The sequence below is a fragment of the Phaeoacremonium minimum genome, assembly GCF_000392275.1.
Source record: "Phaeoacremonium minimum UCRPA7 unplaced genomic scaffold PA7_03_scaffold_610, whole genome shotgun sequence".
Taxonomy (NCBI): domain Eukaryota; kingdom Fungi; phylum Ascomycota; class Sordariomycetes; order Togniniales; family Togniniaceae; genus Phaeoacremonium; species Phaeoacremonium minimum.
In genome coordinates this window covers 518,134-530,319 of record NW_006921512.1, presented here as the reverse complement: position 1 = coordinate 530,319, position 12,186 = coordinate 518,134, and the positions used below count along the sequence as shown (strand labels likewise).

At 51.7% G+C, this 12,186-nt stretch overlaps 4 protein-coding genes across 4 annotated transcripts; 3 read left to right on the top strand and 1 right to left on the bottom strand.

Annotated features, from left to right (window-relative positions):
- Positions 1-236: 236 nt before the first annotated feature.
- UCRPA7_8835 (hypothetical protein) lies at positions 237-1,703 on the top strand (the record flags this gene model as incomplete). The annotated part of the gene is made up of 1 exon (XM_007921345.1): positions 237-1,703. The coding sequence occupies one exon, from the start codon at positions 237-239 to the stop codon at positions 1,701-1,703; it is 1,467 nt and encodes a 488-aa protein (XP_007919536.1).
- A 1,039-nt stretch (positions 1,704-2,742) lies between these two features.
- Positions 2,743-4,250, top strand: UCRPA7_8834 (putative c6 transcription factor protein; the record flags this gene model as incomplete). The annotated part of the gene is made up of 2 exons (XM_007921344.1): positions 2,743-4,093; positions 4,216-4,250. 2 exons carry the CDS (start codon positions 2,743-2,745, stop codon positions 4,248-4,250), a joined length of 1,386 nt encoding a protein of 461 aa, XP_007919535.1.
- Positions 4,251-4,715: 465 nt separating this feature from the next.
- Positions 4,716-5,687, bottom strand: UCRPA7_8833 (putative aromatic ring-opening dioxygenase protein; the record flags this gene model as incomplete). The annotated part of the gene is made up of 3 exons (XM_007921343.1): positions 4,716-5,224; positions 5,282-5,593; positions 5,648-5,687. 3 exons carry the CDS (start codon positions 5,685-5,687, stop codon positions 4,716-4,718), a joined length of 861 nt encoding a protein of 286 aa, XP_007919534.1.
- A 733-nt stretch (positions 5,688-6,420) lies between these two features.
- On the top strand, positions 6,421-7,560 carry UCRPA7_8832 (putative amid-like mitochondrial oxidoreductase protein; the record flags this gene model as incomplete). The annotated part of the gene is made up of 1 exon (XM_007921342.1): positions 6,421-7,560. One exon carries the CDS (start codon positions 6,421-6,423, stop codon positions 7,558-7,560), a length of 1,140 nt encoding a protein of 379 aa, XP_007919533.1.
- Between the last annotated feature and the right edge of the window lie 4,626 nt (positions 7,561-12,186).

Below are 12,186 nucleotides of genomic sequence, written 5' to 3'. Positions count from 1 at the left end.
AAGGTCTCCTCCAGGAATTGGCTCTAGCTGATGACGAGATCCAACCGTCGACTTTTGACGAGTCCATATTTGACAACCATGATACCGATCAGTATGGGCGGCCCATTCCAGGAGCTTTTGCGCAAGCGCAAGCTATGAGAGCTGCGCATCTTCAGGATCAAGAAAAGCGGGTGTCGGACAGCACGTCACGACTATCTACTCAGTCAGGGGCTAATCAATCGACGGCTCATACATCAATGAGTGTCGGGCTACAGCATTTCCCTTCAGTCATAGACAAGGACAGGGATGCATCAGCATTGATCGACCACGAGCAGCCCGTGGCACCAGCCCCATCTCAGATCAGCTCAGCGGACAAGGTCGCGGCATATCAAGCAGCTCTGGCAGAGGCAGCCCATAAAGCTGCTGCCTCGGGCAAGTTCCGCCGCGATTCTTCACCACCAGCACCTGCCGAGTTGACCATCACATCACCAACAACGGGCTCTCAGCCAAGTACTGCTGACCACAACAATCGAGATCCTGCTTTTGATGACTATGATGACTATGACAATTACAATGATGACGATCTGGGAAACGGCCTGGACGACTATGACTTCGACGATGACGCGATCATTGCTGAAGCGAATGCCAGCGCGCTTGCTAATGACTCCGATGGCTTCTACGGTCAGGAGTTCGGCTTCTACTCGGCTCCGGCACAGCAGTCGCATCACGCTCATCACGGATCCACCTCGTCAAATTCATCTTCTCTAAGTGCGCAGAATCTCTACGAGTATTCAAACGGTGGATTCTTTGGCCCCTCGGGAGTCAACCGCAGCACGAGCGGTCGGGTGGTCAGCCGTGAGCCCAATTTGACACCAATCACTGAGCGGTCTGAATACTCGAACCGCAACTCGATCATGAGTCTCACGCTGCCGCCCGCCATTGGTTCAGAAGGCCGGAATTCTGGCTCCCTCCAGTCGCCTGGTCTGGCGCAGTTGGCAATGATGGCTGATGACAGTGACATGTCACTCTCTGCACTGCTACGTCTACGCAACAAGACTTGGGGTGGGAGTCAAGCAAGTCTTGTTAGCTCACCGAGGGATCAAAGCCCACGATCCGATCGTGCCGGACCGGGCGAGCGCGGAGATGGCGCTGCAAGTCCCTGGGGCATTCCCAGTGCCGGCGGCTATCTTGGTGTTGCGAACCACGGTCGCAAGAACTCTGCCTTCTCGCTTTGGAGTAACTCGGACGCCGGGAGCGGCAGCGGGAGCCCAACCATGACAATGAACATGGCTTTCCCAAGCATCCCAGCCCACTCGGCAGCGCCCGTCAACATCATGCCATCACCAATCTTCTCCCCGCCCGCTCCTCCCGCACAGCAGCCGTCTCCAGTGCCACAGTGCCCACCAGTCTTTGAAGACGAGGAGATTCACGACGATGCGCCGCCGATAGAGAACAGCAGCATGTCCAACTCGGGCTTGTGGATGAAGAGTCCAAGCGAAACGAGCCACACCAACATGATATCGCCCATCTCACCAACCGTGGCGTCAGGTCCGAGCAGACGGCCGGGTATGGGGCATCGCCACAAGGGCTCTGCGGATAGCATCTCGTACATCAAGGAGGAAGACAGCGGCGAGACGCGCTGGGTGGTCGAGCGCCGCCGCACAGCAGAGACGGGGGAGGTGGAGATTTTAGGAAGAGAAGTCCTCGAGGGCGGGCGGATATAGTGGTCCCCGCCGCTCCTTGAACGACTCCTGATGAGAAGAGCTGATTAACAGCCATGAATGACGAAGAGGATGCAGTCACAGGAGATAGTGAGTGACAACGAGACAGAGCAGGGGAGGACGGCTATATAGAGAGCGCATACATCATCGGCGTTGTTGCATTTTGGGTTAACTAGATAATGGAAGCGGGCCTGCGTGTTGGCTTAGATGGATGCGAGCATGCAACAAAAAGGACGGGCCGTTGGCACACGGACTGGATTACAGTGTGGACATGGCGCGGTTACCCGCAGGAGCCTAAAATTGTCAAATGATCAGCCTTGCTGTAGGATAGGAGTTGGCTCGGATGGAATAATAAAAGTGTCAAGTTTGAACATTGAGATGCAGTCTTCAATATTCGTGCTGGGATGCCCTCACAAAGACGATTGTTTGGCTCTGAAGATCCGTAGAAGTCCTAGGACGTCTGCGCTCTTCACGGCCGCGCGCGCTTAGATCGAGATCAGTATTTCAACCCCGTGGCTCATGGATTGAAATCACACATGCGACGAGTCGTTGTGAAAGGCTCAAAAGACGAGTAGAGCTCTTCCTGATGCTATCACACAAACAACGAAATTCAATTGGCCAGTTCCTGATGAGAGTCAATCTTTGCGTGCTTCCGCGGAAGGGTCGATGGTGTCCGACGCCGATTACAAACACGGCACTGAGTCAAAACAGCGCCTTACCGCATTCGGACCACCGCGCGGGCTCAGCACTTAGACCCACGACAGATCTGTAATCAAAGTCAATCCAGACTCACCGGTGGCGCTGGACCGATGGAGACTGCGGCTTTGAATTGGAGCTAAGATCAGGTGCAACACCACCAGGTTATCAAGAGAGGCTCAGCCAGGGCAGGGGCAAGATGGAACTTTGATGTGTTCTAATCTTATCTGATGTGAGATGTGAGATGGTGACATCTCCACTGCCGCACTGGACTCTTCAGAGCGGAATTACCTGAAACTACTGCACTCACCACCCCATCCTATCATTACACAGCACATTGCCAGCAATGGCGACCAAAGTCAAGCCCGTCAACGGCTGCTGGACATGCCGCCTCCGGCGCAAGAAGTGCGACGAGGCCCGCCCCGTCTGCGGCGAGTGCAGGACGCTCGAGGTGACCTGCCACTTCCGCGACTCCAAGCCCGAGTGGATGGACGGCGGCGACCGGCAGAACGCCATGGCCGAGCGCCTCAAGGCCGAGGTCAAGCGCAGCGCGACCCGGCGGCGTAGCAAGCGGCACATTGAAGCCCTGGCCCGGGGCATGGAGGACGACGGCTTCAGCTTCATGGATGCGGCCGAGGCGGCGTCGATGGAGACGCCTGCGCCGCCGACCACGACGGTGCAGCAGAAGGATGAGAGTGTCGTGGCGCTGATGACGCCGAGCGAGACGTCCATGTCCATGACGCCCTCGTCTCTTGGGCCTGAGAGTGTCGATACCGGCGTCTTCGTGGACTCGCCGTTTGACAATTCGACATTTTCACACACCGATGCGTCCGGTATGTTAGATCCCGTACTGAATGCAACGTTCGATGTCCCAGTCCGTGCAGCCACGACGACAGATCATCGTCCAACCAATCCTGCTGCGCTACAAACACCCGACCCAACACTCATCAAGGAGGAAGATCAATTCCTCGTCATGACATACCTGGATTACGTCATGCCCTTTCTCTTCCCTCTCTACAAGCCCAGCGTCGTCGATGGCGGCCGCACCTGGATGCTCGCGCTCCTGGTCAAGAACACAGGGCTTTACCACACTGCCCTGAGTTTGAGCGCCTACGTCTTCTCCACTGCGCTGTCAGCGCAGCACTCCGGACACGACCACTGCAAGGACGGAAGCTGGGAGTGTCTGCTAAAGCAATCGGAGCTGTCCATCAAGACGATACAGCAGGATGTAGAGCAGTTCAACCGCGATGGCATCCAAGACAGGCTTGTCGAGGGCGGACAGCTCATGGGGAGCGTCATGCAGATGCTCACATTCCAGATGGGCTGCGGCTGCGGGGAGTACTGGCAGCCGCACATGGACGCGGCCATTGCGCTCTTTGAGCAGATCTTTCAGCATTACGGCACCGTCAATGGCGTCCCGGACATGAAGGTTGTGCTTGAGAAGATGGGGGAGATGTCATGGCGGAATGGACATCCCAAGAACCATACGGTGTGGGCGCCAGACCAAGCCGCGTTCTTGTTCTTTGGGTCCCTTGTGCTGGCATATGATATCATCGCCAGCACGTCCTTGGAACAACCCCCGCGGTTACAAGCATATCACCAGCGTCTTCTCATCGGCAGCGGGTGCCCGGACGACGAGCCGCTAGTCAAATTGGAGAACTTCGTAGGCTGTCAGAATTGGGTGCTCATACTTATTGGTGAGATCTCTGCTCTGGACACATGGAAGAAAGACATGAGGAAAGATGGCCGTCTATCAATGATGGAGGTGGCTAGGAGGGCGAGCACCATCGAGCGACGACTACACGATGGCTTGGAACAGCTGAACTCGACCGGTTCAAGCAATCCAAACAGTAATCCCTTGGATATTCTCGCGTTGTACAACAATCAGCCGTGTACGCCAGATATCCGGGTCACCCTCACCAGGATTTGGGCACACTCGGCACTCTCTTACCTATTCATCGTTGTCTCAGGCTGGCAGCGAGCGAGTCCAGATCTGCGCAATAATGTCTGCCGAACCATCCAGCTCCTCGCCACGCTCCCGTCCCCCGGCTGGCTGAGGAATCTGGCCTGGCCATTTTGCGTCACGGGCTGTCTGGCCGAAGCACATCAGGAGCAAGTCCTTCGAGACATGGCTTCAAGTCTAGGCGTGTTGCAGGGCTTTGGGTCCATATTGGCGTCATTGACCATCATGGAAAGGGTCTGGCTCAAACGCGAGGAGCTATGTCCCGACTTCTGGGACTTGCCAGGATGCTTTCAGATTCCAGGGTATCGCGCTCTATTAGTATAAAAGCGAAGTTATTTAAAAACAAATATTCCAAGTTACTCTGTACTCTCCGGCGTATCGCTCCAGTAATACGTGAAATTATCCACCCCAAACAAAGGGTCTTTAAACGCCCGCCCCTTAGTCTCGCCTCTCGCACCCGCGCACACCAGCAGCGGCAGGAAATGCTCGCCCGCCGACGGCGGGTGCATGTCATCGGCATTCGGAAACTGCCTCCAGCGCTCGAGCCTCTTCTCCCGCTCGTCGCCCTTGACCTCGTCCCCGATGACCGCGTCGTTCAGCGCGACGTGCCACGCTTTCGACTTGGCCTGCAGAGATGCGATGGACGCAAGGCCCATGAACACACGTCGCAGGACGGGCGTGTTGTGGAACGAGGCGGATCCGGAGCCTACGATGGCGATGTTCTTGTCGCGCAGGCTGGCGAGCGCACTGCCCATTCTGAGATGCGCGGCTGCGTCTTCGCTAGCGAGCACGGAGACTTGCACGATTGGGATGTCCGCTTGGGGGTTGATGAGCAAGAAGGGGATAAAGACTCCATGATCCCAGCCTAATGGCATATTAGACCACATGTAATCATTGGCTTTTTGTACGGACTAGCACGCACCTCTTGTCTTGTCCATAACAGGGCTGAAGCCTCCCCGCTCCAGTGCTTGCCTCACCTCCTCGGCCACTTCTGGTGAGCCGGGCGCTGGGTATTGAAGCTCGTAAGCCTCGCGCGGAAATCCGCCGTAGTCATAGTACAGCCGGTGAGACTTTGCGCATGAGATTGTGGGCTGGTTGGTGCTCCAGTGAGCAGTGACCACCACAATTGCTCGCGGTGCCTCAGGGGTGTGCAACTTGAGGATCTTTGGCACACGCTTCTTCATCGACTGCACTATTTCTTTGTGCCCAGGGTCACCAAGCACTGGCATGGGGCCTGTAAGTGGATGTTAGCAAGCCCGTGGTCTTGTCGATGCATTGGCATACATACCTCCGCCATGGGCAACGCTCACTACAGCAGCGCGTGTCATTGTATGGGCTAGATGTCGCTCAGCAGTTTTCAGGTTGATGAGAAGACGTCTGAGCATCCAAAGGAGTCAAAATGTTGCAAAGACGGCCAAGTTTTTGCTTTGCGAAGTCATAAAATGTCCTTATCATTACAATGCCAGTCATAACAGGTATTTATTCGGCCTGCCAACTCCACACGCATGTTTAAGCCGCCAGCGTTGGCGGTCCAGCCTTTCCATCGCAAGACTAAGACCTGAAACTACAGCCTATCTAGTGTTAGTGAAGGGCGGTCGGCGCTGTGTTCCAGGGGTAGCTTGTACAGCCAGCATCATCCGGGCGAGGGTTAGGGTCGCGCGAGCGGTCTTCTTAATAGAGCAAAACGAAGCCGGCGCTGCGCACGATGATTCGCTGCTCAACCGTGTCAATGCCATGAATTAGTCATGCTGACCAGAATTACTCGCGCGGCAGCTTTGTAAGTCAGGCCTCGTTCCGCCTGTTTGGGATGGGTCCTGCGTTCGATTTGGAAAGGCTGCCTTACATGGGAGGGAGTTCCGAGGAACCCCAGTGTGTGACTGACGAAATTTTGCACGATCAGCCTTCCACATTGATATTATTTATAACAGCCGCCTGCCGCCTTTTGATGGAGCGATGCAATTTTAGAGGACAGCATCGTTGGCCATCTACGGTATCTCTAACTCGACGACAAACAAACATTCTTTACTTCATTTCACCAAGGTCTCGAGTAGTATTCCCGAAATGGCAAAGCAGATTGTTATTCTTGGTGGCGGCTTCGCGGGCATCCCGCTAGCCCATAAGCTCTTAAAGTACACCATCCCAAAAGTTAAGGAGGCCAAACTCATCCTGGTCTCTGCATCCACACACCTTTATTGGAACCTCGCAGCAGTGCGCGCGGTGGTACCCGATCAGATCCCCGAGGATCAACTATTCCGACCAATCAAGGAGGGCTTTGCCAAGTACCCATCCTCCCAATTCGAACTCGTCTTTGGAACAGCCACCAGCGTCGACCTCGATCAGAGCACAATCGTTGTCGATGTGGACGGGAGTCCAACAACCATCACCTATGACCAGCTCATTCTCGCAACTGGATCATCCATCAGCTCCGGCTTGCCTTTGAAGCATATTGGCTCCTCCGAGGCAACCAAGACTGCCCTTCGTGACCTGCAGGGCAAGATCAAGGCCGCCAAATCCATCATCATTGCCGGAGACGGCCCGACGGGTGTCGAGACGGCGGGCGAGATTGCCCACGCCTATGGTGGCAAGAAAGAACTCACTTTCATTGTCTCGAAAGACCATGCCCTTCCCGGTCTTATGCCATCTGCCGGCAAGGCTGCCGAGAAGGAGCTGATCAAGATGAACACCACCATCATTCACAACGCTACGGTCACTGATGTCAAAGACCTTGGAGCGTCCAAGTCTCTCACACTGTCTAATGCCAAGACTCTGTCGGCAGATGTATACCTGCCCCTTTTTGGTTTGAGGGCAAATGCCTCTTACTTGCCGTCTACAGTCCTTGACAGCAACGGCAACGTTAAGCTTGATACCACGCTACGTGTGACGGGCACCAAGAATGTGTGGGGTGTTGGCGACATTGGTAACTTGGAGACGAAGCAAGTGATGAAGGTTGAGCCTCAGGTTATCCACTTGGCCAAGAACCTAGACGCCGTGGTTACGGGCAACTCGACCGGTGTCACTGATTACAAGACATCAGACAAGCCTATGATATTCGTTACCATTGGCAAGAGCAAAGGTACAGGTCAGATGGGTGGGATGAAGCCGTTCAGCTGGTTAGTCTCGTACATGAAAGGCCGAACTTTGTTCATTGAGAAGGGGCCGGCCCTGATTGAGGGCAAAGCAATCATCCAGGCCAGCATTTGATAAGCTCAGGGTTGGAGTCATGCGCAATCGTTTATTTTGCTAAAGATACCAGTATAGGCTGAATTGTTGTCACTCAAACCAGTTGTCATCAGATGGATTGTAGTTTATTAGGTGAAAGTTGGGAAACTTCTTTTAGTCTCGGGTCTTCAGGCCTCTGTTAATCAGCTAGCTTTTTGTTTCCTTCTTCTCGAATAATTCTTGCCAAGGGCTGAGATCTGCTGTGATCATTGTGAGTGTCTGGTAACCATCTGGACTATACCATTCAGTAACAGTGTCTGCTTTTTCTCCTTCATCGGATTGTAGAAGTATCTTCGGATCTATTCCAAGTCGTTCGGCAAGATGCTGGTGAGCTATTTTCGCTATCTCGTTGAGATCTACGGAGTCTGGGATCCAAAAAACATTAGGAGTCCAATAGTCAGAACCCAGTTTGGCATATGGCGAAATGCGATCTCCAGTGTCTTCTTCATACTGAAACCCGAACATGCGTACGTCTTTGTCTTTGGCATGTTCTAGTGATTCCTTGAACATCTCAATGTCCTCGACGCGAACTTGTAAAGAGGTCGCTGAGCCTCTGCTGCCTTTGCATGGCATGTAAGCCGAGTTCGGTCTCATCTTTACAGTGATTTTCTGGAAGTCAACTTGTACTCCCATCACTTTTGCAAGCTTTGACATAATATCAAATTGTCGGTTGCTGAGTGCGGCGCCGGAGCTTGCTAACCTGAAGCATTCAATCAGGAAATCGTGGTAGACTTCATGTGTATCTTTACTATAACCAACTGTGAACAGCTGCTGTCGAAGATATCCAATATCTCGAAGACCATAGAGCTTATCTCTTGGGTCAGCGCACTTGAAGTCACTGAATGCTTCGATGAGGTCAAAGATGTCTAGTGAATCTTGATCTTGCTTGACCTTGAAGAGCTGAAGAAGAATTTTGCGGTCGCGTATCTCCTGCCGCAACATGAGTTCCTGGTGTGTAGCTATCGCCGTTGTTGATATAATCTTGAGTTCCATCATGATCTGGAGAAATTCGAAGTTGAAGTGGTCCCATGACGTCGTCTCCTCCCTGTAGGCCTCCGTTCCCAACATGACAAGGATATTTCTGGCTCGAGCCATCTCTTGCACTATCCAGAGCCGTTCGAAATATGAATTCGCGATGATGGAACGAAATCCGTGCAGGAGGTCAAGAGTCATTGGCACCTCGCGCTCTGCCATGTTCCCCTTGACGACATCTGCTTTCTGAATACATACCATAGCAGCAAGTTCGAGCTCCGTGCCAACTCCAAGCCACGCGAGCACAGATACTGCGCGACTATAGTACTGGCCCATACCGCGCACCTGATTATTCCTTTCGGGGATATCTTCTTGATTGATACAAAGTTGGTCAATCCAGAGGTAGACATCATCGTTGTATGAAGAGCGAAACGATTTCATGAAGTTGAAGAGGTTCTGTCGAACAGAAAACCGTCGCTCATTAACGAAGATGATGTGAGAAGGTGTCTCGGGGCCCCACGTATATGACAGAGCCCAGTAGTCAGGGCAAGTGTTATAGCTGTAAGTCTTCAATGAGCACTTCAACGGGGTGATTGTGTCACCACCTTGTATCCGCAGCAGACGAATAGCATGCGAAGTAGCCTCGGGTGTTTGGAGAAGGCTATCGTAGACAAAATCCCGAGTCTCCGCCATGATCCCAGCTGGTTGAGAGAACTGACACGAAAAATACCAATTTGGTATGTTGGATTGGCAAAGACATTGCTATAATAGTTGCGATTAGTACTAGCATATATGCCAGTGCAGTGAATGTTTTAGAAGGTTGGAAGAACAGCAGTGAGAGAAAGGCATACAGAGATTACAGCGTGGCGTGAGGCGCAAGCGAGGCGCAGCTTGCCCAATGTGCTGTTGTTGAGTACATCTCTTTCAGGTGTGGTAAAGTTGCACTGCGTCATACACCTGTCGTCGACAGCTGTTGGCTCAAGGTCAAACCTCAAATTGCTCAACCCTGGTAATCGAGTGTCATTACAGTATATCGAAGGAGATAAATCAGCTACTGTTAGTCATTCATGTCTGTTCACTGTACTAATAGCGGTAGTTTCAGACTTCTATGCATTTATCCAATTTACAACAATCTAGAGAAACCACAATCGGGATTATCATAGTATTTCAACTCTCTGCACGCAGGGTAGCTCAGTATTAAGACTACACGTTTTATTGATTCTCAGTATTTACTATTGTTGACTTGCGGATTTCTGGGCTGATGTTCACATGCCTACTTTATCAGCCGTCCTGTACACACACTGACAGTCGATGTAGAGCCTAGAACATTTCCACTTGCATCCAGTGCTGACACCAACGCGTACTTTGCTTTACCTACGTCAATAGCTGTCTCAAAGCCGGACTTAACAACCGTAGTGTACTCTGTAAGTTGAGTTGCACTTGTTCCGGTGTACTGATGAAGAGAAGTTAGCGATGGCGGTTTCTTAGTGGACCCAGATCTGAAGACTTACCACAAGCCATGACCTAACCTCAGTAGCACCATTCCAACTAACGTAAATTTTTCTATCCTTGGCCGCAATTGAAGGTGGCCAAGTAGGGTATCCCACCCAATCACTCGCGAAGACACGGTAGTTAGCCTGTGGCTGGCCCCAGATGGAGAATTGGACATCCTGAACACACTCGCCAGTAGGAAGGTGCTGAGTGAAAGTAGGGTTGACTCCCCACCCCACCAGAGCATTACCACTGTCAAGTTGATCATAGCTTCCCATAGCAAATGAAGCCATGCTCTCAGGATGCCAAGACTCAGCAATCACAGATACAGTCATTGCTTCGTAGTCCAGATCAAGTGATAGACCGCGTGAGCAATTGGATGTGCATCCCGTGCCTTGAATGAGCTCATGGTTGTCAAACATGGTAAGATGCTTGGTATCGTAATTCCAGTATCGTGCATGATGTTGAAATCCAAAGTCCGTTGCTTTCCCTTCTGATAGATCAGAAAATTCATTAAGTTTGCCTCCTAGTTTCCATATAGGAGATCCCGTAGAACCGTCGATCAAAGTGACAATCTTTAAAAGTCGCCCGTTCACAAGATAATTTGACCCAACCTTGAGAAGCTGTCAGAATACCTGGGTAAGCACTGTTTGGATGCAATCACCTTTTGTATGCTATTAATGTGGAAGAAGTCCCACCCATCACTGGCGCCGTCGTAAGCGCCAAAAGTATCTGTAATGTTAAAATGATGGCTTGCACGCCAAGTGAAAACACTATGCATTGTACCGAGATCAATCTCCTCAAAGGAAGAGTCGAGAAGAAGTCCGTCAGCCGGGCCACCAACAGGAGTCAAATCGTATGGCGTTGGAATATACGTGGTGATTATTACAGTGCCATCGTCTGTGATCTGGCATTCGTGAGCATCGGCAAGTGTGGCGGTCGTTATGGTCGAGATATTATAGACCAGTCTGTAGTTATTGTCGAAAAACAGGCAGTGCCCTTGACCATGGCCCGCCGCTGCCGAAAAGTAGCCCTCCCAAAAAGTCAAGAAATTCTGGCCCCTGTACGTCTGAACCCGGGCGTTCGTGCGATTTCGTGGCGTGGAGTCAGAATATACAAGTGAGAGATCGGAAGAATTGAACATCAGGACTGAGTAAGCCTGCCCTGGCTCGTAAGAAGTCAGGAAGATAAAAGACCGACTGACATCAACCGCATCCTCAACCCATCGATTAACTTGGAATATAGGAGAGACCAAATCCGAAGAGACATATGTTTGATTTGGTATCGGTCCAAGAGCTCCGCTATTGTAAAGGGTCGCATCATGCATTGGGGAAATGTCTGCTACCCCTAGCGTTGGCGCAAGTGCGAGAGTAGCGGGAAGGCATTTTCCAAGCACCATGTTGTAGGATTGTTAGATAGAAGAAAGCGACAGGCTGACATTGAACAAAGAGCGAATACGCTGGCAATCATGATGCATCGTTGCGCCTTCTATAACATTATAATCTTATTTTGATCTTCCTCTTCTCGGAACTTCACAACCGCAAATTGGGGTACCGCCTATTGAAATTGCTCCGAACACAAGTGATTGACCAGGGGTGACAAGAGTCGCCGACTTTAGATCCGGAACATCTTCTTAGGAACAAGCTAACTCCGCATTGCTTTGACTTTTCCCACGCCCCAATGCAGCTTCCCCTCATTATGGAGAGATTAGAAGGGCAAGTCATAGAAGGTAGTCGATGCAGGCCCTTCAGCTTGAGCAAGATGATCTGGCCAATGTCTAAGTCATACCCCGGACTTCCATCTAAAAGCGCATGTCGGATTATGAATGCCAAGCCTTGCTGCAGGTACGCAAATGCATTTAGGGATAGTTTACGCTTTGAGCTCAATTACCAGCCTGAAAAGGGCTTCAATCCTATGAATTTTGCAGGTGTCTGGAAGAGAGATCGTCGGCCGATGGAGCTTTGATCAGTTGGTCTTTACAAGGCACTCTGATTCCACAAAGCTGTCAAATAGACCTTCTCTTGGGGTTCGTGCCCTGGTAGTCATCAAGACACTTGTTAAAAACATATCACATGAGAAGCGTCGATAATCACACGCTCTTGGTATCCCTTCCTTTCCTATCTTGAAGCTTGCGGGCAAGAATAG